The sequence below is a fragment of the Anser anser genome (assembly GCF_964211835.1).
Source record: "Anser anser genome assembly, chromosome: 2".
NCBI lineage: Eukaryota > Metazoa > Chordata > Aves > Anseriformes > Anatidae > Anser > Anser anser.
In genome coordinates, this window is record NC_139721.1 from 145,010,049 (window position 1) to 145,036,860 (window position 26,812).

At 39.3% G+C, this 26,812-nt stretch overlaps 1 protein-coding gene across 13 annotated transcripts in view; it reads left to right on the forward strand.

Moving 5' to 3' along the window:
- Positions 1 to 6,973: 6,973 nt before the first annotated feature.
- The window catches only part of MYO3A (myosin IIIA), a gene marked incomplete at its 3' end in the record, with an annotated part of 121,909 nt that continues 102,070 nt past the window's right edge, over positions 6,974 to 26,812 (forward strand). For 7 of the 13 annotated variants that reach the window (XR_014580551.1, XM_083826227.1, XM_083826218.1 and 4 more), the window contains exons 1-2: positions 15,362 to 15,544; positions 20,320 to 20,454. Coding sequence is in view for 12 of the 13 variants with exons in the window: in XM_083826227.1 (XP_083682353.1) it covers positions 15,377 to 15,544; positions 20,320 to 20,454 (303 nt within the window). The other 6 variants (XM_083826222.1, XM_083826224.1, XM_083826225.1 and 3 more) reach the window with 6 other exon arrangements.

Here is a 26,812-nt window from a genome sequence, read left to right on the forward strand (position 1 = left end):
AAGAGTCTGATCCCCAGCTCCCCACACCTTCCTTTCAGGCAGTTGTAGAGAGCAATAAGGTCTCCCCTGAGCCTCCTCTTCCCCAGACTAAACAACCCCAGTTCCCTCAGCCGCTCCCCGCAGGACTTGTGCTCCAGGCCCTTCACCAGCTTCGTAGCCCTTCTCTGGACACGCTCCAGGGCCTCAATGTCCTGCAGTTCCTGCTCTCAGCCGAGATGACAAGGCCTTCTGGTTGTTCAGGGTGTGGAAGTGTTGGAAATGCTGCATACAGTTAACTGGTAGAGCACTGGGACACAAGTATGGTTAAAACAAAACAAAACAATACAAAACAAAACAGGAATTGGGATGGCAAAGAGCTTTCCACCTTTTCTTTTTTTTTTCCCTATATCTGCATTTTTTCCAAAATAAGTAGGATTTTTCAAATGTGTTTACAATCAACCAGAAAGGAGAAATCAGAAAGAGAGCAAATTACAGAGCAGGAAATAGGAGCTGCAAATGTTTGTGCTCCATTCGCATAACTAGGCATGGGCCCCCTTCAAAATGTAATCATGTTTGTGTCACTGTTTACTACACCCCCTAACAGGATTAAAAAGAAAAAGAAGACAAATCCAAATCCTCTGTAGGCTATCTTTGGAACATCCTCAGAGATTAATGACAGACTCGCAAATAGAAAACTGTTTATATGCATCATTTGTGATGTGCCTCTGGATTAAGAAGCTGAGGAATTCATAATAGTACCTCAGAATGATGTAGAAAAACTTCAAAACAAACTTTTCAGACTATTCTCAGATTATGTTGTTGTTGTTCATTAGGGACTGGTGTGATACAACCAACCTGTCTCTTTCTTACAGTGCCTGTAAATTGTCAACGGTTTATTTATTTATTTGTTATTTTGCAAATGTTTGGGACCAACATGCTGTGGATTTGTGGTGTAAGTCTAGCAATGTGCTTGTTACCTTTGGCACCACAGGGAGGAAGATCTAGACTGACAGAAAGTTCCTGGTATGTGTGAAATTGTGTAAAATATGGGAAAAAAAATGAGTAGAAAAAGAATGTTTGAGACATTCTGTGTATCCACTGGAAGTATTTACCATATTATGTATAATTTGAGTACTTCCATCCTCAAATTTGCAAACCTCACAAGTCAGAACCCTTCAAAATCATGGTATTGGCTTTAAAAAATATGATATTAAAAATGAAGACATGCAAAATAAAACTCATGAAATTTTTCATGCTATCTTTCTTTTCTACCCTATTCCTGAACATTTAGATTACATTTTCCTGGTTTCTTACATATTATGAGGATTAGAAGCTTTTTTTTTCCAAACGGAAACCTCAATGTCTGCTTAATCAACAGATTAAAGAACTGGTATCCTGTGACTCTTGCCAAAGCTACAGAAACTGATTCAGTCTTGAGGAAAGTTGTAAGAAATCTAACTTTGAATAATTGTGATGGGTATTGCCGGGGATTTTGAACATACAGAATCTTCTGTCACTAGACGGTGCTGATTGAAATAAAAAATCATATCAGGTGGAAGAAAAGTGGGCAAGTGATATGGAGACCTATCGCTTAGGTGGATCCCATGGGGAACTTCCTGTATATGTGCTGTGGCTACTGATCAAGACTGAATTTCTCTCCTTTACATGCATTCTCATATAGAGTCAGAAGAGAAGTCACATTTGCTCAGTACTGAGCCTTCTTTTATAATCTGATATGAAAAATATCTATTCACTCCATTAATATACATGGTTAAAGGTAGCACATGGTACACAACAAACTCAAGAGGCTGAATGTTAGATGCTGTACAGGTATATATTAAGTAGGAGCCTCTACTCCAAAGAACCTTTCAGTTTTAGGTCTTATTTTAATTTGTGGGAAAAGTATAAATAATCTTCTAAAAAGATTGTGCCCTTTTTGTTTGTTTGTTTGTTTGTTTAGCTAAAGGTCTCTTCAACTCTCCAGTAAGTACATACCAGAACTGCACAGAAGATAACTAGATGTATATACCAAACACTAATTTAATTGCTTGAATTATTAATACATTGATGCCGATTTGTACTTCATTATTTTCCTTTCCTATTTATGTAGCAAAGTGTGTTTGTGCTTAATACTGCAAACGATGATATTTGCTTCCTGGATATTTTCTTAATCTCAGACTGTTGATTACCTCAATCCTCATGGGCCATGGAGAAGGGCAGCTGTAAGGAAATACAGTTTTCATATTATGTATTTTTGTTTACTTCGATTGTGCATAACATGGGTGCTGCTAAACCAGGATATAAAGGATAGAACTTGGATGTCTGAGCACTGAGACTCACTGCACAACTGATTCAAAAATATTTTGCAAAAATTATAAAACACCAAGCCTAAAATATCTAAGCAGTTAATATGGGAACTGTTGTATTAACAACACAACCCACATGACCACTATGACCACATGACTAGTGCTTATTGCTTAGTTTAGTTTTTTAATCCTATAATTTTCAAGCCAGCTTTATGACTCTGAGGAATCTGTTGTTTGCACACTTGGAAATGGCAGTATTACAACTGCAAATCCTAACTTTTTACTGTTTCCAAGATCAGCATTTCACATTACATGCAGATATCCAGAAAGCAGCAATCCTCAAATATCCTGCTTTCTTCTTACTAGCTCACATCACCGTACGTAATCAAAATCCTTTAAGGTTATTTTGGTGATCAGTGAGTTCCAAGGAAGGGATAAGTGTTCTCAGTAAGTAACTACTGACATTAGAAGCCATTTTGTAGCATAAATCCTCTCTGCAGTTATCACTTGTCCTCTTTCTCTCCTGTGATTTCAGAACAAATATGGAAGGTTTTATATTCCAAATTTTCCAATACCTTTTTCTTGATATTTGATTTATAAAAAATAAAAATAAAATTAAGAACACTTTTGAAATTGAATTTCAGATATGAGTTCAAATTGGGTCTGACTTAGAACTTTCTTAGATCAAAAACAGTATCTGCAAAATGCTAAAACTTTGCTACCTCAAACCCTGAGCAATAGAAGGAGCTGTGAACTTTCAACAAAATACCTTGCATATGTTTCTTTGCATTCCCCACCACCCCCAGTAGATGTGGATCAATAAACGTGAGTTAAGCTATCACCATTCAAAGGCAATACTTCTGTGCTAGGCATGCAGCTCCTGGATCTAATGACAGAGGCTGATACAGGGAAATTTCAGTGAGGAACTGTCAGTTTCCTAAATCACTTCTACTCTTCAGCAATGCCTGCTTTCTGATTACTCTAACATTTACCTGTGCTTGTTTATATTGCGGAGATAGTTTTGGAGCGACAAATTTGAAAATTCTTTTGATTGCAGTTTTAATTGGATTCATTAATTACCACTGAGCTTTTAATTATTTTCCTGTTTGCCAAAACTTCTGTATTACAAATGCAGTTAAAAAAGCTGTAAACTTAAAGAAACACAGTCATTTCTCCACTAGGAACTAGGCTAACTCACAGGATGTATAAGAGCTGTTAAATAGTCACAACTTTTCATCTTTGCTGATCTGGGTTGGATGTGAAAGGTTTTGTATCCTATTAACAATCTCCTGAGATAACCAGCCCTTCAAATGTGATTACAAGGATCACGCATCTTAAGACCTTCAAAAGAGGTTACAGAGCTCTTTTGATAAACTAAAGAAAATATCTGGAAAGCTTGGGGTTGCTTCAGAGAAAACCATGCATGCAATAATAACTGACACTTTTGGGCATGTTTGGTAATTCACTATTGTGGATTGTATTTATGATCAAAGGGATAATAAGCGATATATAGACAGACAATGTGGTGGTTTTCCTAGAGGACATTTACTCAGGTGTCACAAGAAGTATTGTTTATCTGTAATAAACACCAAAAGGGGAGGAGTTCCTCATATTTACTCCAGACTGAGCTCAGTTAAACAGCCAGAGAGGTCAAAAAGCAGTTCCCCAGAGAGGTAAGTTCTTTAATTCTTGTAATGGTAGTCTCTCTTCTGCTAGCTAAACATGCTAGTTTATTTTCTTAAGTTATCATTTATGTATCTGCTGATCTTTTTGTGTGTCACTTGTTATTTGCATATGTATGTAATTAGGCATCAAAAGACCTCCTCAGGGGTAGAACAGCATTAGAGGCTCAGTTATAAAGAAAAGAAAATAGATGAAAAGAGGGAACATGCTTTAAGTCACACATGGCTGAGCTCTGCCTAGACCTCGGAGCCCAGAGGCAGGAGGACCTCCTTTTGCAGGTGGTCCACAGTGCCCAGCATAGCATCCTGTATGTATTTTGGCATGTGTAGCAAGGGCTTTTTTTAAACTTGTACTTGTGTAGCAAGCATCTTTTCTCTCTCTCTCTCTTCATTAGAAGCTTCTAGGAGCCTGAAAGTCTAAGTTAACAGTTCTGAATTAAAAAAGGTCTGCTTTACTAAAGTATGCTTTTGGTCTGTTGTATTACAACAAAGAGTAAGATGTATTCTGTAAGCAACTGTATAGTGTGATGCCCTCTGAAAGCGCATCTGTTCATATTGCTTTTACATTGTCCACAAATTAATTTAAAAATGGATTTCAGACTTATACCTGCAATATTTCTTATGCAGTTGAAAACTATGTTGAAAGGCAAGGAGAGAGTCTGAAACCAATCTAACTATGATGTATTAAAAAGATAGCGTAGTATGGGTGCTTTCTCACAGCATTAAACACAACTTAATGTCACACTGAGTACAGCTGGAGATTATCACATTTAATGTATCTTCCAATACATAATTAGATATTGCCAGTACACAATACAATACTTGCCCTTAATTATTTAAAATTTGTTTCATGGGACAGAGACCACATACCCATATGCACTCAGTACTCTGAAGACTCATCTGGAAGCCTTAGAGAAAAGCAAAGACATCAATTATGGGGAAAAAGACGGGTAATAGCCAAGGCATATTGAGATGAAGAAAGAAGAAAAACTATAAAGGAAAAGGAGAAATGTCAATGGGCTGCATGACACTGAGCATCACTTAATCGATTCATGCCTATGTTTTCAAGTACAAATAATGGCTACTTAACATGTACGTTGTCATTCACTAAGAGCTGAAACTCCCTGTTTGTTTGGACAGTGCCTACCTTTATAAGCCTCAGAAGTTGTTCGTGACTTTTACTGGTTTAAACTAGCACTCTTCCTGCAGCAACGGGCTGTCATTATTTATATTTAGGATCATCAGATGAAATATACACTAGTTTTGGGAAGTTTCACAGCACACTTCACCTGAGCAGTTAGTCAATGCAGAAGACCAAAATGTGTGTGACATGTCGGTCCAAATGTACTCAGTTATCTGAGTCATGCAGTGCATTTTTGAATTTTAGGCCCTTTTGTCAGAAGAGGGAGTGTTCATAGGGAATTTCAAGTTTTCATAGCTAGGAGAAAGTAACATCAGCACATGGATACTGAGAAGCAGACAAGGCTCACTATGGGCTATTTTTGTTTTCAGCCAGCACTGTTAGAAGTGGAAGAGGATGTATGAATTGATCACTGAAGTTATTTTCTTTTCTGGTTCCTAAAACTGTGTTTAGGCGCTTCTCGGCTCCTAGCTCCAGACCATTCAGATGCATAGAGAGGTGTGAGCATGCACCATCCCTTTTTTGTACCTGGATTTCCACTTAGAGAATTTTAGCTTTGTTCACTTATTTATTGGTGCACTCGGGTCAAGCTTCTGCATGATCGGAGGATTAGGCAGTCACTCATGTGACCTGCCATCCCACCAGACACACGGCTCAAAGGCAGTGGGTGCTAGCTACTCATAATCACAACTAAAATCAGCAAGAGCTTTGCTTGGGAGCGGGGGGAGACTGGGAAAAGGCTTTGCATAAATGCTGTTCACGTAGTAATTCAGGCCTAAAAGATAGGGTTGTTTTTACAACTGAGGCCGTATTCCGCTAGTGATTCCAACCCCGATCAGTAAAACGACATTATAAAACCAGGAAATTCATATTGTATTTTTATAGTCTTAATCGAGGGAGGAGGTAAGTTTGTGAAGGGACTGAGCAGCCAGCAATGAAAGGAATTAATAAAGACAATGGCACCTTAAACATTCCCTCATAAATTTCTGCCTGCATAATGCTGAACACAGGCTAAAAATGTTAATAATTTTCATGCAATATAGTAAAGAAGTAGTGTTTTGATGAAGGCAGTTAAGGATCACCCCTCTTGTCCTTACAGGTATGTCTCGTGGATGGTTAGCTCTGGGGTTTAAGAGTACAGATGTTTCTGTTGATGATTTTCCTACACTGAGGAATTTATAAGGCTGCTTATTCATGTGACTTCTTTGATGTCTGGGATGGGATGAGCAGCCTTTCCCCTAACTGATGTATTCACGTGCTAAGGCCATCCATGAACTACGTTGTTTCTGCTGTGCTTTCATGAAAGACTGAGAAGCTTGATAGCTTTGAAACAACTTCACCACTGTCAGAGCTATCTGAAAACAGCCGACTGCTTCAAATATTATTAGAAAAATGGAAGGAGATAAATTAATTATGACAGCACAAGTCTCCTATGGAGTCACATGTTCCCTGGTGCTAATATAAGGGGAAGTAGAAGACAGCCTGCTGAGGTGGTGAGTTTGGCTTCTTTGCAGTGGATGTTGCAGGGCTTCTACAAAGAAAATAAGCACAACATAATTAAAGACTGTCTCATAAGAGCTGTACTGATAAAATTTCAGTCATTTCCTAACTTTCAAGTGCTTCGCCTAGCAACTTCACGCTGCTCTCACTTATTAATGTTGCACTGCTATTGTGTATTCACCCCATGCAACAGTTGATAGGATGTACCCAGTGCGCACACCTGACCTCAGTTATTTTAGTGGACCACTAAGTCTGTTACGTTCGCACAGGACACCGAGGCTGTCAGCAGACCCAGTATTGGGGTTTGCAGTTCACCCCTACCAAGCCTGCAAACTTTATCGGTGTTTTGTGGCTGTCAGGTGCAGTCCGTTTGGTGGATCAGGCCCCTGAGACTGTGATCCTAACGTAGACGCGGGCCAGCCCCACTCGGCGGTGGCAGCCCTGACACACTGCGGTACACCCGGGTCGGGGCGACCCCCGTTAGGGAAGCCGGGCCGGGCCGGGCCGGGCCGGGCCAAGCCGCCCCTGCGGCCCCCGCCGCGCCCTGCCCGGGGCGGGCCGAGCCTCCCCGGCTTTGCTTGCGGGGATTACCGGGGCAAACCGCTCATCCGCCGCTGACCCCGCGGCGGGGCCGGGGCAGCCAGGAGGAGAGCGAAGCCGAGGCAGGGCCGGCGGAGGCGGCGCGGCCCCAGCCCCCTCAGCGGGGCTGGCTCGGCGGGGACCGGAGGCTTCGCTGCGGGTAACCCCAGCCCCTCGGCTCGGGAGCGGCGGGCAGAGAACAGCCGGGGCACGGGGCCGCTGGGGAACCCGGCTGTGAGGGAGCTGCGCTGCAGCACCGCCACGCTACGCGACTTCGGGGCGGCCCGGCCCCCCGACATGGCGGCCCGGCCCCCCGACATGGCGGCCCAGACCCCCGGAGGGTCCTGCGGGGGGTCGGGCCGGTGCCTCCCTACGCCGGCTCTCCGGGCCGGGGCTGTCCCCGGGCCGGGTCCGTCCGTCGGTGTGTGTGTGTGGAGGTGTGGGCTGCTCTATTGTTAGGAGTTTTGGGGAAATAGGGAGTGAGCATGATCACGCTGTATGGCTTTTTTTTTTTTTTTTTACGGCCTTATAAAGTTTTCCTGTGTTAAAAGAAGAAAATTAAGTGATGCTTTAGCTTTGGAAGTTAAGTTCTCTGCTAATATATTGATCGAGTGTGGAGTCATTGAAAAATTGTTCTCTTCTGGAGCTGCAAAATGAACGGGGTGCAATTCAGTTCATGGATCGCCAGTGTCAGCTCATTACTTCTGGTGGCACAAGGTCCAAATACAATTTGGTAATGACACTGTTCCCCCTTCTGTTATTAATCTTGTCTTCATAATTGTAATGCCCCTGGATAAACGTATTCTGTTGGATGACAATTGCCGTGAAAATCTTTAGCTCTCTTTCGTTTTCAAAATAACAGCTTTTAAAATTGACTTCGTAATACAATAATTAAATTTAGTACTTTGTTTCCATGTTCTTTTGTGTCTGGTGGCTGGCTTCAAAACACTGGAAACCTGTACTGCCAGCCTGTTTGAGCTCTGAAGGATTGTCACCCAGTGGGCAGGCCCTAGGCGTGAAGGTAGAATTGAGTGCTTATAGCCCATGTCGATTTTACATCCTGTTGCTTCAAAAAGCCTCTTCTGATGGACCTTCCTGAGAACTGTAAGCCTCAACACAGAGTTGGACCATTACTGTCAGTGGTAGGAGGGGAATGGAGGAAAACCGATGTGGAACCTGATGTAGACATCTTCCAGCAGCACCCTTTGAGAGCATTTAGAGAGTGAAGAGGTGGAGCCACCTGCGAGCAGGGCTGGCAAGTTCAGTCTGCTGCAAGTCAAATGTCAAGATCAGCTGAATAATAATCAGCAGATGAAATGTCAGTGTGGACACCCAATATGCATTTATCAATAGGAGATCGGGTACCAATACCACCCAGTGCTGTTCCTCTGTTGTGTGTAGAAGTTTTACCAAGGTCAAGGAGTCCAGAGGCATCAAGTTTCTCTGAAGGCTGTCTTGCTTAGATGGGAAAGGTATTGCTGGATAACAGTCAGAAGAGGAAAAAGTGTTTATTAGAAACAGAAGAAGCAGTTACTTGGCTCTTCAGAGAATGAGCACTAAAAGGTGCCCCCAGAAGTGGATCAAATTCTTCCTTGAGCAGCCCTAAGATTAATGTATATACTTTGAATTGTGCTCTGGAAATACATTGTCTGAAATTAAGCTTAATTTATCATCCTCCTTGCCTCCAGATACTGTAAAGTAACCATTCATTTCTGCATTTACATTAATTCAATGTTCAGTTGTTGGGTTCAAAGTTTGTTTGGTTCTGAGCATCGTCAGACAATGTCTAAGACTGGCAACTTTCAGGTGATGAAACATGACTGGTTTGCTGCTTCCCTGACTATAGCATGGAACTGATAATCTTCTTATCAGTTCTTAAACTGTAACTCTTTATTTCCAGCAGTCAGGTAGGATATGATTCATTTTGCCTACCATTCATATCTGAATCTAGATAACTGGGTTCCTCCTGCAGTCAATGAAGATTTAGCCAGTATAATCAATGGAATCTGGAGAGTGACTCTTCTCATTCTAAGGTAGATACCAACCTGGTCTGGTGAATCATTTTTTTGATTGTTTTGGCTAGGTCTAAAATGAGATGATAGTATCTACTTTAGGTTCCAACAGGTTTATTGTACGCATACCAAGTTAGGCAAATCCCAGCTATAGTGTTGTACTTGTGTGAGCACACAACAGTGAGAGAAGTAGACTCATAGAGAATGTTGCTGATTGGTATTCCTCATCTACCATAGCTGGGGCTAATGACAGCTGCAAAGCATCTAGCTTTCTTATCTATAAGAACAGATAAAAAGCCTCTCATCACAAATGTGTCACATCTCACTATGATGTTTTTAGATATCACTCAGTTGAAAAGATGAATGTTACATTTGTTTTTCCAAATAATGAATAACTAAAAATAACACTTTTACCTCTAAGTAGTAGAGTGAAAACTGTGGTGAAAACTTTTGGATATAATTCTGTACTCCGATAGGCTGCATTATTCTGGACAACAGGCGTAATATCTGAAAAAGTAAACCTGATCTCATATTCCCTGAATTGATTTGAAGGTGGTAGTTGATCTTAAATTTTCATTATGGAAATGAATTTAAAGTTGATGTCTTACTGTCAGGTTTTCCTAGGCTTAATGTGATTTATAGGGCTTTTATTTGGCCAAAACCACAAAATGATGGTATGGCCTAATTAAAGCAGCAGTCAAAGCTTGCTTGCTACTACTGCAGTATCTGTAAATGGCTTGCTGTTTGGTGGTTATTCTTATTCCCTCTGGGAAGTTTATTGTATGCCAAAGGCAATTGTTCAGTTCTGGGAAAGCATAGGGGGTTGTATAGAGCAGAAAGTAATAAGCAAACTGATGTACAGTCAAAGACAACAATTCAGGTAGATACATGGATAGTACAAAACTTAGGTAATAATGCAAAAATTTGTGAAGGTCTTTAGTTTCAAAATTATGTTAGTGTTAAGTGTATTCAGTTTTAGACAAATAAGTAAAAAAAAAAATGCTCACATTGAGCTTAGATTTGTATTGCTTTTGTCATTAGCAAAATTGGAAGCCAAATATCTTTCTGAATTAAGTGGAGAAGGTATTGGGCTTTCAGGAGCAAAATGTACTCTTTGAATGTTGGATGAGATAGTAGGCTGTGTAAGTGGCTCATTACAGCTAGGCTTATACTAGTTCAGGATCTGAGCTGCAATCTATGTTTGTGGTTGAACAATCAAATTCCTTGGACATTTATCCAGAAAATATTAGGTGTTGGTTTGGTGAATGGCATATGGCAGCCTCATGCACTTGGATCATCTGAGGAATACCATGCAGCAACCATTAACTTTCTTATTAAAAATGTATTGTCAGTGTAGGCACAAACTCATGAACCAAGAGAAAACATGTGAGATTTTATTGTACTATTGCATCAAGTATTTCAAGGCCCCACTGTGTGTGGTGCTCAGTACCAGACCAAAACCTTTATAAAGTAAATATCAAACTAATGCATCAGGTGGAGAAAAGGTGAAGTGGGAAGATTCATTTTCTTTGATATAACAAGCCTTAGCAGCCTGTACGTGAACGCTGCCTGGCATTTCTTCTCTCTCTCTCTCTTTGTGTGTGTGTGTTGTTGTTTTGTTTTTTAAAATAATTTTTTTCTAGCATCTGGTAGGCAAGAGATTTGAATTTCAGATTCAGCAGGAGTGCTGTGAAGACTGAAAGTATCACCTCCATGTGGGGAAACAGATCCGATGGGCAACGTAAGCTAGTGTTGTTTGCTCCTGACATCTACATCCTGTGACAAATGTGAATCTGTTTGGCAGATTACAGGGTAGGGTCACCATATGTGCAGGAGCTGTCTGGTTAAACACATGCAGGGTTTGCAGTGGGAGAGGGGGAGCGATGTAGACAAATAAAATGAGAGATCAAAGATCACTTCAGTAGCTGTGTTTTCAACTGAATCTGTGAGGTTGCGGTTCTAATTTTCAAGACCACTAAACAGAAGATTTTGGTAGCCTGGAGACAAGATGCTGGTGGGAACCTTAAGGTTGGCTTCATTTTAGTCGCAAATGAATAGATACCTGCTTTGTTAATCATCTGGGCTCCCTTTATGGAGAAGGATGAGAAGAGGTGCCCCACTTCTTTTATCAGCTCTTTATTGAGCAAATTGATATGCTTTCATCTAAGTGAGATGGAGGTCCAGTCAGAAACTGTTTGGGGGATGGAGGAAGGAAGTTGCTATTTATTTTTTTAATAGTAAAAATACTGGGCTAAGTTGTAGCATTCTTTATGAAATTCAGGCTCTGTTGTGCTTGCAGCTCAAGTTGCAGAAGCAAAAACTATTGCTTATTCCCACTTGACACCATCATCTGTAATGCTCTGTGGCCTTGGCCATAAAGCCCTGGGTAGTGTAATTGGTATGTGTCTCAAGTTTCAGGTGTGATGAATGTGCTTCACTGAATTGCCATTGCAGCGATCGGATGGCCTACAGGAGATATACTGCGTTCTTCATGAGGCTGCCCCTTCCCCTTCCCTCTCCAAACTAGCTAGATACTGAAAATGATGGAGAATTCAGTGATCTGAGTGGGGCGTTTCTGGATGTCTCTAACATGATGCCTGAGGTCTGCTGAATGGAGTGTGTATGTTTGATATCAGCTACAAAGCTAAAAATCATATAAAGCTAGCTTATCCGAAAAAAATCTCTCCCAATTTATTGTTACAACTGTGATCAGATCGCTGACACCACATCCTACCTTTATCAAAACAAACAAAAAACCCAGAAGCAATCAAAAAAATAAATTGCCGCCTTGTCCAGGAATTCCTCAACCTATTGTTTTTCTTTCTGGAAGCCCTAAATTTAGTAATTTTTTGAGCACACCAGAGGTATTTTAAAGAGTATTTATAGAGGTTTGAGGGTACATTCCTAGCTCATGAAGCTTGAATCAAGCCATAAGCTGTTTTTAAAGAAAAATTTTAATAGTGAGGGGTATGATAAATTACCCAGTTATTGAAGCATCCAGACGTATTCCAGAGACAGTCCTATTTATTGCTGAAATATGAGGTTATATCATTATCAGCTGTCTCAACTTCACTGAGATGCAATAAAACATTGTTCATAGCTCAGAACAGAACACTTGAAATCATTCGGTTTAATATATTTCTAATAACAGAAGTGGAAGCTAAACAATTTATCTGCAGAGGCTTGTTCTTAAACATGGTGGAAGTGAGGAAATATGTTCAATATAACTTATTCAAGTCATGATTTTGAAGCTGCAAATCAAAAGACAAAGGATTAAAGTAAATAATTCTATCAGGAATAGTAGCTTTAAATTATTGAACTAAGTATGGCAGTTATTGAATGTGTTATTGCTAAGTATGTGGTGACTTCAGACAAGAAAAGGTAAGCATATAACTTTCTAGCACTGATTTCTGGTAGCCAGTAACACCTGCAGGAGCATGTTTCCTCAGTCCTTTCACAGTTCTCCTTGCACTAGTCTCCGCAGACAAATACGCAGGTGATCCAGGGAGTCAATTAATTTCAGCTGCATTCTGTTAATCTGTAGGAAATGAATGGAACCTGAGAAGCCGGCTGAAGCTGCTGTTTTTGGGTGTTTTTCTTAGAATATACCCTTTGCTGTGAAATCCCTGTGTGGCAGGGTGGACCTTTGATTAAGGATGTATTTTGAGGTTCAGGGTGTCAGAGTTTCCTGCATGGCTCAGGCACAGGATACGTATTTGAATCTTTGAATCCCTCCTTCATCTTCGGTACTCGTTTTTGAAAGGAAAGAAATGATTCTTCCTTTCATAACTTCTGCATATCTCCTGTAAGCTGCCTGGGTCAGGGATTCTTGCTGCATGTTCTTGCAATGTGAGACCTAGCAGGACCTAGAGTTTGATGGAAAACTATTTATTCTGTAGAAAATACATTGGAGTATGCCTACATGCAAAATGATTTGGGCATCTTGGTTCTTATGAAGGTGTCCATCGATTGCTCTGCACCTTTTTTTCTAGAAAATCATCCCTTATGTCTTGAGTATTCAGTAAAACTTTAAACAAACAGTTGACTTCTGTTCTAAAAACTTAGGCTCAGACAGAAATTTCATCATTGTCATGACTCCCAAAACAAAAGTTTGGGATTATGAATCCAATCTCACTGTCATGCCCCAAATAAATTGTTCTCAATTTAATAATGGAAATCAATAATTGTCACAATTAAGAGCAAACTGTAAAGCATTTGCATATACCTATAAAGTGGTCTTTTGTTTTTTGTTTGTTTTTAAGAAAAGATAAGCATTACAGTTTTATTTGAACACTGTTCTATAGCAAAAGAAAAAAAAATCCTTGACCAAAATGTTACAAATTGTGCTCGCTTTCTGGGAAAGAGGAGGCTTTGCCTGGAAACATTAAAGCTCTCAAGGCATGGATAAATAGTAGGCACGAGGTGGAAAGGTTATGCATTGGAAGAGACTGCAGTCAATCTCCCAACTGGGTTGTGCTTATAGGAATCCAAGCAGCAGAGGTGGACAGGAGGAGAGAGGAAATTTTGAATCTGTAATAGGAATTTGGGGATTTGCGTATTAGGTTTCTACGTCTTGATCTCCTGCCATTGCTTTGACCTTAACTTGGATTTGTGTTAAGGGAGATTTTATTATGACGGGTAAAACTGGGTCATTTTGTTCTTACAGGCACTGAAGTCAAGGTGATGGGCCACGGCCACAGTGTTCAGTGGGCAACAGACTTCTGTGGGTTTCCTGGTGTTAAGAGGGTATTACTTTACTTTGCTGCTGTGAGCTGGTGTAGAAACTGGTAATAGTCACGTGTGTGTTTAAAACTAAGGGGAAAAAAAAAAGGAGAAGGGGAGAAGAAAACCCTATCTTCTCAGTGATGAGTGAGTTAATCAGCCAAGAGCAGAACAATGGGAAGATTTCTGAACCTCAAGTTCACCAGGAGAGCTAGAAAACTTGTCTGAATGCGTGCAATGTGCCAATGTGCATAGTGGATAATTTAAAGAGCTGATACAACATAAGTTTGTGTAGCAGTCCATTTCAGCTGCTTCTAGGGGGTATACATACTGCATTTGTAGCGTGGTTATATGAATAAGCAGATGAATAAAGAAAGTATGATGAGTATGCTGGAAGGCAAAAATGAAGCTGAAATAGAAGGTATTCTGTACGTTATCAGAAAAGTGCAGTATAATACTATTTCTGTAACTGGCGTATCATGATATAAATTGCGTCGTGTATGGATGTATGCTGTTGAAAATGAAAAATCCAAAAATAATTAAATTGATATAATACTCTTCAAAGTGGCTGCAAAACTTAAAAAATGAGTGTATGAAAATGACTCTCCAAAGCTCACTTATTTGTTATGTCCTTACTCAGTAAGGGTTTGAGGCTGCCCTCTTGTCTGCCCCGTTCATTTTTCAGTCTTGGCTCTGCAATTAGGAATACAAGAACATAATTTTTAACACCCCTCTACCAGGTTTTTGCCTGTTCTTAAAAAACAGGAAAGGTGGGAGTTTCTGGTTTGTTTGTGTCTTGTTTTTTAACGCTGTAGATGCTGGATAGTTGGTATAAAAGCATGTGCTAGTGACTTGTATCCATCACTGACCAGGGCATAGGTGCAGTGTTTCCTATACAGTATGTAAAATTGGTGCATTAATGAATGTACACCAGTAAACACATCTTCCATGACTGAATGCTTGCTTGTCAGAAGACCATAATATTGTGAAAAGATCTACCACTTCAGTCTGCTTGGCTCAGTTCTATATAAAAATTCAAATGCTAAGAGTAGGATTCCTCTCAATTTTATGCAGCAGTAATCTCTGAGCTTGACTCCCATTGCCCTGCCCCTTAAAAATAAAAAATAAAAAAATAAAAAATCCTAGAGTTGCATTTTAGTTTCATTATGGGGAAGCTTCTACTGACTTCACTCAAGCCAGAAATTAAGGGAAATTCAAATGATCATTTGTACTAATTTGATAATGTGTTGACCATGTTAAGTACCTGTATTAATGGTAAACTTTCTTGTTTGTTATGCTTTCAGTGCATGTACACTACATGGAGAAAAAAAATAATTCTAGTGTTAGAGATTGGAATATGTATTTATTTTCATATTTGTAGGAAAACAATTGAGAATAATCATTTGTTCACTGATTGCTGAAATTTTTAATGTTTCCTAGGAGCCATCATTTGAGATGCTTCCTCTGACTGGGAAAACAATCATATTTGATAGCTTTCCCGACCCCTCAGATACCTGGGAAATAATTGAGACTATTGGCAAAGGAACATATGGAAAAGTTTTCAAGGTATTAAATAAGAAAAATGGCAGCAAAGCAGCAGTCAAAATCTTGGATCCTGTTCATGTAAGCTACTTAAATTACTTGTGTTTGTACTTATTTAATTGTAACTGAATTTATTATGTAGTGTTTTTTCTTTTACTTACAATCTCAATAGGTCATTTACAATAGAATTGATAGCTCCAACCTGCGAAGTGAAATATATTTTCTAGATATCACTGCATTTTTTCTGTATGATGAGTGATCTTGAAAGTGGTTGCATACGGTAGAAGTCAGAAGTAGACCTAAACTCTATTACTTTTGGTTCTGCCTTGCTTATCTTTTAATTTCAGCTATAGACCTGCTTATTTTCCTTTTAAATACCAGAGTCCTAGCTTCTTATAGTTTTATTGTTGTTCCTTTTCCTTTTTTTGACGTGCTAGCCAGTAAGGAAGCTATGCATTTTTAAGTGTCTTAGAAGTCCCTTCAAGCATCTATTTTGAGTATGTGCTTTTAGCTGAGTTAAGTGCTATGAGTGACACTTTAAAAATAAAACAACATACTTTCTTTTTGTTATTATCGGTTCTGCATTTTCAGAATGTGCCAAAACACTTAGAGATCCATCTTTTCAAATGGAAAATACAAAGGCAGTAACTCCTACACACAAAGCACCAGGTGATGGGGATGTGGAATTATGTATTAGAGGGTTTTTGTACTCTATAACTGAGATTTGTTGGGTGACAGATTAATGCTCAAAGAGTAAGGAATAATGTTAGTCTGGTTCATAAGGTGAACTCCATTGACTTCAGTGACGGCTGCACATGGCGTGAGATTGTTCTTGAGAACAGTAACCTGCTAAACACGGACAAGGAGCTGTTCCTTTTTTGAAGTGGCCCCTTTGAGCTCACCTTTTGCACTCTCAGCACAGTGTTACAATTTCTGTTGGGCTCATAGGTCTTGCGTAGCAGATGCTGCTGTGTGTGAGCACAAGCTATGGGCTGCATAGCAGCAAGGATGCTGTAGTGGCAAGAGAAGGTGTTTCCAGTCCCATCCACAGTCTGGCTCTGTGACCCTGCGACATCATATGCTTCGACGTGAGGCATGTGCTTCCAGTGCACAATTCTCTGGGCAGCTGGAGAAAAGCACGCTGTGTTGTATGAAACACTGTGTGTCACGCCATGTCTCATTATGTTCCTGTGGCCTTCATGTCCACAAAATGTGAAAACATACTGTCTTGCATTGTGTTTGTTGTGTTTCCTGTTAATCTGCTTTTCATTTCAGTATACTTTCAAAGTAACAAAAGGAGGCTAACCTCAATGCAGTATCACGTACCTCTCCCAAAGTAAACGTGGTTTACAGCCGAGCAGTAAGGCTCTTGGTGAATTCAGATGCATTGGAAACTCTGGACTCTATTGCTTTCTGTAAACGAAGTTTGCACGTTTACAATGAATAGAGGACTTTCTTGCAGTTGGTGTTCATCTAATGCCAGTATGGCAGGAAATTTCTGCTTTAATCTGTTTTGCAAGTGTTCAGGAATGGTTCTTAACAGGCAACTGGTTCCGAAAGAATCAGGTAAAGTTTCAATGTTCTACACGCTTTAGAGGCTATAAGAAAAGGGTAGAAGATGAATACAGAGGGAGAGAAGAGGAAGTAAAGATGATGCTAAAGGAAAGAGAAACAGATTAAATAGGAGATAAGGGAGTAGCATGTGAAGAAGCCAGAAGAAATAAAAACAATGGATACAGATGCAATATAAGAAACAGAAGAAAGAAAAAAATATTAAGGTATAACAGATTCCCAATTTTAATGAAATAGTTGACTTAAAAGTTCCATTTTTTCTTGTTTCTTTGTAAAAGCATGCAGTTTAAAATTTTATTCTTGGTCAGTTGAGACTTTTAAACTTCTGTTCATCTCAGCTGCTGAAAACCCTGTAAGCTGCCACCCAGAATTTCCATGAACTGAGAATGTTGAACTGGAAGAATTGAGAAATTTCTTTTTCAGCATACCCCAATATTATTCAAAAAAGTCATCTACTTATATTAAAATTCTAGTTTTGTTTTAAAATTAGATTTTTCTTCTGTCAAATATTTTCATGATTTTTTTTTTTATTGCCTGTATTAAAGGTGTTTTTTTTCAGTTTGCAAACAAGTGAGCTGAGGATACTGATACATAATGGAAAGTCAATAATTCAGTCAACATCAGAGTACAAGATGTGAATTCTTAACTGAATATATTCTCTTTTTTATTCTAAGAATACCACTCTTCTTTTCCCCCTCCTATTCACAGGAGGTCTGAAGTAGCTGCTGTATCTCCATGTTGGTAATAAAATGGCAATCCAATATTAGAAATAGAGTGAAAGTTATAAAACCAGACCTTTTTGTTTAAACTGAAAGTATTATTAATGGCTGCAGAGGGAGCCATTGCAATGATGAAAAAGGTACTTTATATGTTTTCTTTAAATTTTACTATTTTTTTCTTTAAAGATGATTTCAGAAATGCGCAACCTATAAGGGGTGGACTGAAGAATAGAGCAGAAATATGCTTTTATATTACTTAATTCAATCTGGAAATACCAATTTAAGAAACTACATTATCATGGGTGATATGAAACTGAAATAAGCGTTTCACATTTAATCTTTTTAGAGCTTCTAGATTCTTTATGTTAAATAACATCTCAGATTTTTTGAAACTGAAACAAGAAAGCAAAGGTGTTGAAATGACTGTATATGAAGATGGAACTGAGAACAATCTTAGTCTTGTCCTTAGCGCTATAACTAAACACCAGTGTACTTTAAGACTCTTACCCAAAATATCTTACATCTAAGTTCACATGAAAATATTCCATCTACTGTTTCTAGAAGAGGCTCTCCCTTTAGCTATGTTTTATGCAGGTAAATATGTTAAATTCAACCAAATATATCAAGTTGTCTTCCTTCATAAAATGCGAAGGAAGATTTTTCTTTCTAGTATGTATAGAATAAGTATTCTATTCATTTCACTCTCCCTCTCTTCATTTCTCCTCATATTGGTAAAAATTTCAAAATCTGAGTACCCCTCAGGAGACAAACATCTATTACATCACAGTGGGACAGTGGGTAATTCTCTTCCAATTTCCCCAAGGCATCTAGGTCTATTGTATGCTTTGTGTGTATTTTGGTTTTGACTTTTTCTTTTCAGTTTGTCCTTTTGTTTTTACCAGATGCTCGCTCTCTCTCTTATTGCCTCTTATTTTTGTCTCTTTCCATTTTTGTCCTTCAGTTCCCTCCAGTACCTTGGTTGTTTCTTCCTTTCTCGTTATTTTTTTGGCTACGTTGTGTTGTGCTTGTGGGAAAATTCTCTTAGAGTGAATTCCTTCTTTTTTGAAATAGAGGAAAATTTCTGCTGCTTCCTCCTCTCCCCACCCCCCCACCCCCCCCAAAAAAAAATCTCTAAAGCTCTTCCTTGTAAGGAGACTTACTCATGTAAGCTCAATGTGAAAGTTTAACAACCCAATTCCTGAAGATACTGGTGACAAAGGAAGTTCACTGAGGTCAGTCAAGAAAAATAGCCCAAGGCTAACATGGGGAGCTTTACTTGTATTTAGTGTTGGAGAGATCTGCATAGATCAGGTGTCCTCTTAGGCACAGGTGTCTTATGTTGTGAACAAAACGAGGATTGTCATTCATTAGGACTACAAAGCATCCCTTTTCTCCCCAACAGTCACTTCCATTTGGTGGTGGTGAGGCAGGTGATAAAGGTTTTCAGCACTGAGTAGGTGCCTTTCATTGGTATGAAATCCATTCATATGGATAGTGCACTTCATGAGTAGCCTCCCTCTACAAGTGATTTGTCATCTATTTCTCTTTGTGTGTAAATAGCAAATTGTATTAAAAGCACTTTAAATTTGGTAACAGGTTTGCTGTCCATACTTTTTCAAGATCTAAACAATGCAGGGAAAATGGCTGCAGCTATTCTGCCTCTACATGGCAGAACGTGGCCCGGACGGACTGAATGTTTTCTCAGCATGATGGAAGCAGTCTGAAAACATCACTCAATGAGCTCTTTTAGTGCACAGGTGAAAGGGGTTACCTGACTTGTCCAGTGCCCATAGTTGCTAGCATCTGTATTTGGCCTGAAAGGCCTTGCACAGCCCCTGGTGCATGTGATGACAATCATTTGTCAGGTCTTGCCTCCAAATGGACTTGGCTTGCTATGTAAGAAACATGAGGTCTGTTTAAAAACAAAACAACAATAAAACATACTGACCAAAAAGCCACTACTCAGCTCATTGGAAAAGCTGGAGAAATCATGGATATCACCAATTTCTATGATAGCAGAAAATGAAAAGAATTCACAGATGATTCCAGAAAGTGGAATGATAAATGAGTAAGATGGGGCTGCAGTCATACTCGTTTGTGAACAGAGAGGTAGCAAGGTAGTTCCAGCTGCACCATCTCTGGCTGGCAATACCCTTGAGACTGGAGAAGTAACTGGTGACTTCCCAAGGCATCTGCGTGCACTTCCCAAAAACTCATCAGTCTGCACCTATACACTTGTGGATTGCCCAGGTTTCAACTTGAAATGTTCTTTGCCCATTCTTCTGAGAGCTCCTCTGCCATACCCCATGCATTTGTTAGTTGAATAGGCAGAAGACCAAGGAAAAAAAAAAGATGACTTTCATTAAGTAAACAAAACCAAGCTTTGTAACTCTGCAAATGGCACATTAATACTTGGATTTATTTGTTTTATTATTTTTTCTCTTTGCATTATTTCAAACTAGATTTGAATAGCCTGAGAACCATGTGTTTTTTGTTTGTTTGTTTTGTTTTTTAATTGCTCTTATTATTTATTAACTGCTATGTATTTCTCATTTGTAATCCCAGGATATTGATGAAGAAATTGAAGCTGAGTACAACATTTTGAAAGCTCTCTCTGATCATCCCAATGTAGTCAAATTCTATGGCATGTACTATAAGAAAGATGTGAAAAATGGAGACCAGCTTTGGCTTGTTCTTGAGGTAAATAATTTGGGAAAAAATTTCTTCAAGTCAGCATTCTTATGTTGAGTATGAACACAATGAATGAGATGCAAGTTATTTGTTTGATGGCTTTCTTTAGAGTAGTTGCATGTGAAGTGATAAATACTGTTGTTTAGTTTTGTCAGTGTTTTGAATTAATGTTCTGCTCTGATTTCACTATTCTTGTTAGGTATTTTATACGGCTAGTACTGTGCCTTCAGAATTAGGATGTAAATGCTAATAGGACTTGATAGGATTTACTACTTTAGATCTTTCTTTGACAAAAAGTGTGTCATGGGAATCTTCCTTCTGTAGTATTTGTTTAAATATGACTAAGATATGATATAACAGGTAAAGTAACTGCTATGATGATTTTTTTCAAAAATAAATGGTAGAAATGAATTATGTTTCTTTATGCACATAAATATACAAATAAGACAAATAAACAAGTAGCCTGAATAAGTAGTAGCCTGTTCTAATTGCCAAATACAGTTGAAAGCAGCAGGATTTCCCCAAATGGAATGAGAGCAAGGTAAGGCCTGTAATTTGTGTGTTTCAGTCTTTAATTTTGACTAATCTAGGAGCAAAGAACTTGATCACTACTATTTTCATAGGTTCACTATAATCTGTTCTGCAAAAACTTCCTTGCTGATGTTTGATCATTGTTTGATAAGGTTGAGATTGAAGAATTGGTGGTATTTTATAATGCCAGCTACATGAATGTAATCCTTCTGCCAAATATCTCAGATAAGTGTTACCTAATCCTGAAAACAAGCTCAAAAAAAAAAAAGCCTAACTTCTAAAGCTTTTCCAAATTGTGAATTGCATTGGGAATATGTTTTCAGGACAGTTTGCACTAGAATTGATAATAAATTGTTAGGTTAGACTGACATCAAAAGATGTCAGCCTTTTGTGTAGTGAGCATCTTTGAAAAATCTAGCTTCTGTTGTGTCTGCTGGGCATTTGAGACTCCATCTGTGAAACTTCTGGCCTGTAAAGGATGGGTGCCAAACAACCAGGATAGAACAGACTGTGAGGAACAGTCAAGTGTTTATATTTTAACTTTTATATTTTGAATGGATTTATTTTATTGATGTGAAGAACACAAGCTACATCTGGAGTACAAGTTTTATATTTACTCTTCACATGCCACGCTGCACATGTGCAAGTGCCACTGTGGGTTGGGTGGAATAGTCTTGGATGCCTTCTGTCACTGCACATGGAGATCCATGTGTACAAAGGATTTCAGTTGGTGTGTGTATGTGTACATATACATGAGCAGAAAACTAATTTTCCAGCAGTGACTTTGGTGAAGCTGCACGTCTAATACAAAGGTCTGTGAAAGAAACCTGTTATGGCATAGCTTCCTCTGACGCGTCACCTTCCTTCCAGCTTGCATGCAGTTTTACAGGGCCATTGCAGATGGTTTTTTCACAGTAGCTATATAGGTGTCTTAAAATTTATAAGTGATTTTTTTGTTGTTATTTTGTTTTGTGTGTTGTTTGTTGGTATTGGTGTGGGTTTTTTTGGTTTTTGTTTGTTTTTTTTTTTTTTAACTAATATCTGTATAAATTCATAACGGCAGCAATTAGTCTTTACTTTAGCTTATAGAGACTTCTGTTTCCATTGCTTTGGAGTCTGTTTGGGTTTTTTTGTTGTTGGTTTGGTTTGGATTTGTATTTTTTTGTTGTTGTTTGTTTGCTGGTTTTGGAGTATTTGACTCTACCTATGTAGATGTGATGAAATAATTTTTTTCCTGAAGAGGGAAATCCTCAGTTCTCAAAGGCATGTCCCATACTACATAACAACAAGCTCATCTGGGAAGATAGTTTTCAGGTTTCTTTTTTCTTAATTCTGTTTTAAACATTATTTATATGAATTGTACTGTGAAATTCTTACACGTTTCTAGTATAACAGTCACGTAAAACTATCACTGTTGCATGTGAATGTGACAGAGTATGGCTGCTCCTGTGTGTATATTTGTTTTAATTGGATGAAGGTCCGTCTAGCTTGTATCTTCTGTCTGACTGGGGTCAGCTGTAGATATCTGTGGAATATTATGGGACAAAGCAAATCAGTAACAGGATTCCTTATGAAGCATGGGAGAATTCTGTAAAATGCTCTCACAGTATCACACAGTATCACAGTATCACAGATTTCTAGGTTGGAAGAGACCTCAAGATCATCGAGTCCAACCTCCGACCTAACACTAAGTACTCCACTAAACCATATCCCTAAGCTCTACATCTAAACGTCTTTTAAAGACCTCCAGGGATGGTGACTCCACCACCTCCCTGGGCAGCCCGTTCCAATGCTTAATAACCCTTTCGGTAAAGAAGTACTTCCTAACATCCAACCTAAAACTCCCCTGGCGCAACTTTCGCCCATTCCCCCTCGTCCTGTCACCAGGCACGTAGGAGAACAGACCAACCCCCGCCTCTTTACAGCCTCCTTTAAGGTAACTGTAGAGAGTGATAAGGTCGCCCCTGAGCCTCCTCTTCTCCAGGCTGAACAAGCCCAGCTCCCTCAGCCGCTCCTCGTAAGACTTGCTCTCCAGACCCCTCACCAGCTTCGTCGCCCTTCTCTGGACTCGCTCGAGCACGTCCATGTCCTTCCTGTAGCGAGGGGCCCAAAACTGAACACAGTACTCAAGGTGCAGCCTCACCAGAGCCGAGTACAGGGGCACAATCACTTCCCTAGACCTGCTGGCCACACTGCTTCTTATACAGGCCAGGATGCTGTTGGCCTTCTTGGCCACCTGGGCACACTGCTGGCTCATATTCAGCCGACTATCCACCAATACTCCCAGGTCCTTCTCGGCCAGGCAGCTTTCCAGCCACTCATCTCCCAGCCTGTAGCTCTGCTTGGGGTTGTTGCGCCCCAGGTGCAGGACCCGGCACTTGGCCTTGTTGAACTTCATACAGTTGACCTCAGCCCATCGGTCCAGCCTATCCAGATCCTCCTGCAGAGCCTTCCTGCCCTCGAGCAGATCGACACACGCACTTAGCTTGGTGTCATCTGCAAACTTACTGAGGGTGCATTGGACGCCCTCATCCAGATCATCGATAAAGATATTAAAGAGGACCGGCCCCAGTACCGAGCCCTGGGGGACTCCACTAGTAACCGGCCTCCAACCAGATTTGACTCCATTCACCACAACTCTCTGGGCCCGGCCATCCAGCCAGTTTCTAACCCAGCGAAGCGTACGCCAGTCCAAGCCCCGAGCAGCCAGTTTCTTGAGGAGAATGTTGCGGGGAACTGTGTCAAAAGCCTTACTGAGGTCAAGGTAAACCACATCCACAGCCTTTCCCTCATCCACCAAGCGCGTCACTTGGTCATAGAAGGAGATGCTGCTCTCCTAGCAGTTCAGCAACTGCGAGAGAGTTCAGAGATTTTTCTGAACTAGAAGTGGTACCTCTGTTATGGAAGGAAGGTAACTGCAGAGAAAGGTGATTGCATATAGACATACATGTCTGTATGTCCATTTCTGAAGCTCAAATAACTGGCCTAATCCTTCTGCCAAGGATTAAACAGTTCTGGTATGGTTAAATGGAAATAAGGTAGTACAACTATGTGCAAAACCGTTCTCATCATAGAGATCAGATTGATCACCATGAAATTCATCTGAAAGACTACAGTATGATGATTTTTGATGTACCCCATAGTTCTCTGTAGTTTTTTTTATATTGCACTTGATCGTGCTTGGTTTTGGGGGAGGAAAAAGTTACTAAATGGATTTGTACTAAGTGAAGGCAAGTGGCTGTGAGGTCCAGTTTTGAGGCCAGAACTGGCCAAGTAGCCAAAAAGACTCTATAGTGTTGTAAAGGGTTCTTGTGAGATTTTTTTAGTCCCAATTATGTGAATTATCATAAAATGGTCATATTAGTCATAAGTTATTAGATATTCTGGACACTGGAAAAAACCTTGGATGGGTTTATGATGAGGTTATTGATGTCTTGGTGTAAGATAGTCCACCCCACTTTTCATCTCTGTTTTCCAGGATTAATCTACCCTTACTTGACTTGTTACCTATTGAACCTATACTCTCAAATTCAAGGACAAGATAGCTGTACGTTCAATTTTTATCTAAAATTACAATTTTTATTTGCTGCTCCCTGTAAGGCCTTTTGGTGAAGATCTCAACAGTGAGGCACTGGATTCACAATTCAGGTTGAAGATACTGTCTTCTGAATAGAAATCATTAAAATAGATGACAATCAAGAATTATTTACCTACAACTAAATGATATTAGGATCTCACCTATTGGTTTAGGTCATCTGACAGTTTCTGTGTCTGTAGGCACCAAAACCAGTTGCTTCAAAGTGATGGGAAAGATCTGTTGCAGGGTAATCCTGGGTAAACATAGTATTTTTTCCTAATCTCCTCACTTAATAGTTGCCTAATAGCATGTATCTTTATAGAAAATATTTTTCTAATTTGAAGTGAAATTCCTAGTTTTCTGTTGAATATTTTAATTTCATTTTCTTTGTTGTATTGCTGTGTCTCTGTGCTGATGTGTGGATTACCTAAATGATCTTGTAAAGCTTTTTGAAGTTGCAGTGCTGTGAGCTGGAAATGCGCTTCTGGGAGAACAGGAGCTATTGCTCATCTAAAAAAAAATCTGTTAAAAGAAACAATTAAGAAACAATTACTTTCTTGATGTAATAAAGTATCAAGAGAGATGTAGTCAATCTCCTACTTTGATGTAGCCTTTCAGCGTAGGTCTTATCAGTTAAAAAACTTGCATAATGATTACATGGAAAAATAAAATTGAACAACCTTTTCTCATAACACTTTTTCTGTATTTGACATTATAGTAGAGTATTTGTAGGAAAATAAAGTTACCAAATAGTGTTTATCTTAACACATGAGGACCTAAATTTGAGACTGGTATAGAATAAAAATTAACTAAATAGTAAACTAAAAGAAAACAATGCAAGAGTGTTTTATGTGATTAGGTTACTTTATTACAAAAATAAATAAATAAATAATAAAAGCTAACTTGCTCAATTCACTGTTTTTAAGGAAACCACCTACAGGAATAAATGTTAGATGTAAAAATGAATGTATAGATGTAAAAATAGATCTATATGGTATAACAGTAGTTTTGACTCAGTTCAGTAATGCCTTTCTCTCTGTAGGCTGCACTTAGGCTGAACATCTGCCCCTGTGTGGATGCTGTTCGAATCACATTTATAATAAAGAATATTGCTAGAGAGGATTCTTGCCAGTTTGGTTTTTTTAAGCCTTGTCATGTGTTTCCAGAGATGTAGGCAGAAGAAATTGGCCTATTGAGTCTGTGTTGAAAAGAAACCACTTAAGTATTATACTTGGGATGAATCAGCCTAGCAGTTTTGTGTCAGCAGGCATCAGCATGATGGCACGGCTAAGGCAGAGTGTGCTATAACCCATTTGTTTCAGCTATGGCTATTAATTAGGAAGGGAATAGATCTGAGGTAATTGGAAATCAGCTGATGGAAGATGGAGCAGAGGGGCACATTGTATTGGATCTTACAGGTAAAGTGTGCAGGTTAAGGGCAGGTGGGGAGAACAAGTAGCGCAGCCCTTGCCTGAAACATGCTGCAAAGAACTACCAAGTAAAGACTGAAGGCTGAAAGTACAACAGCAAGGTAAATAGTAGGTATTATACAGCTTTTACTGCTGTCATAATGCAACTTATTTTTATAGTTCATTTCCTACACAGATCGGGTAGAACTTTAAGAATCATCTCAGTCTGTCTCCAAAAGACACACAGTTACGCTTGTCATATTTGGGATATGTTTGGGTTTGTGATCACGTAAGTGATTTTTTTTTTTTTTTTTTTTTTTACCATTCTCAGTATCTTTTTGTGCTTAGGAAATAGGAAAAACATCCATTATTTTTATTTTTATAGTAAGAAGATAATTCTGTTTTGTTTTGAGTTAGAACAGCCTGGTAGGGGAAGACATTTGGAGCAACTTCCCATCCAAACATGCCGTCTTGTGATATCAAAATATTTTGTAGGAACCTCTCGTGTTCTTGTTCTAGCGTGATCTTTGGCAGAGAAATCATGTGAAAGTGCAGAACAGTTTGTGCTTGGAACCTGCTTCTCTAAAGACAGCGGCATGTTAGCCTTTTCTATTCCCTCTACCTTTTAAGGTAGGAAAATAAAAGCATAAAAAATGATTGGTGGAGGAAACTGCCAAGAAGTTATAGAAATAAATACCTTTGACTGTGCTGAACTTCAAGAAGACTGTCAAAGCATTTTTTTTTAGGTGTTTTGGTCCTCCATGTGTGTATGTGAACATTTTAAGAATATTTGCGGTGCCCTACTGAGTTAGACTAACGGTCCATGTAGCACAGCGTGAGTCTGTCCAAT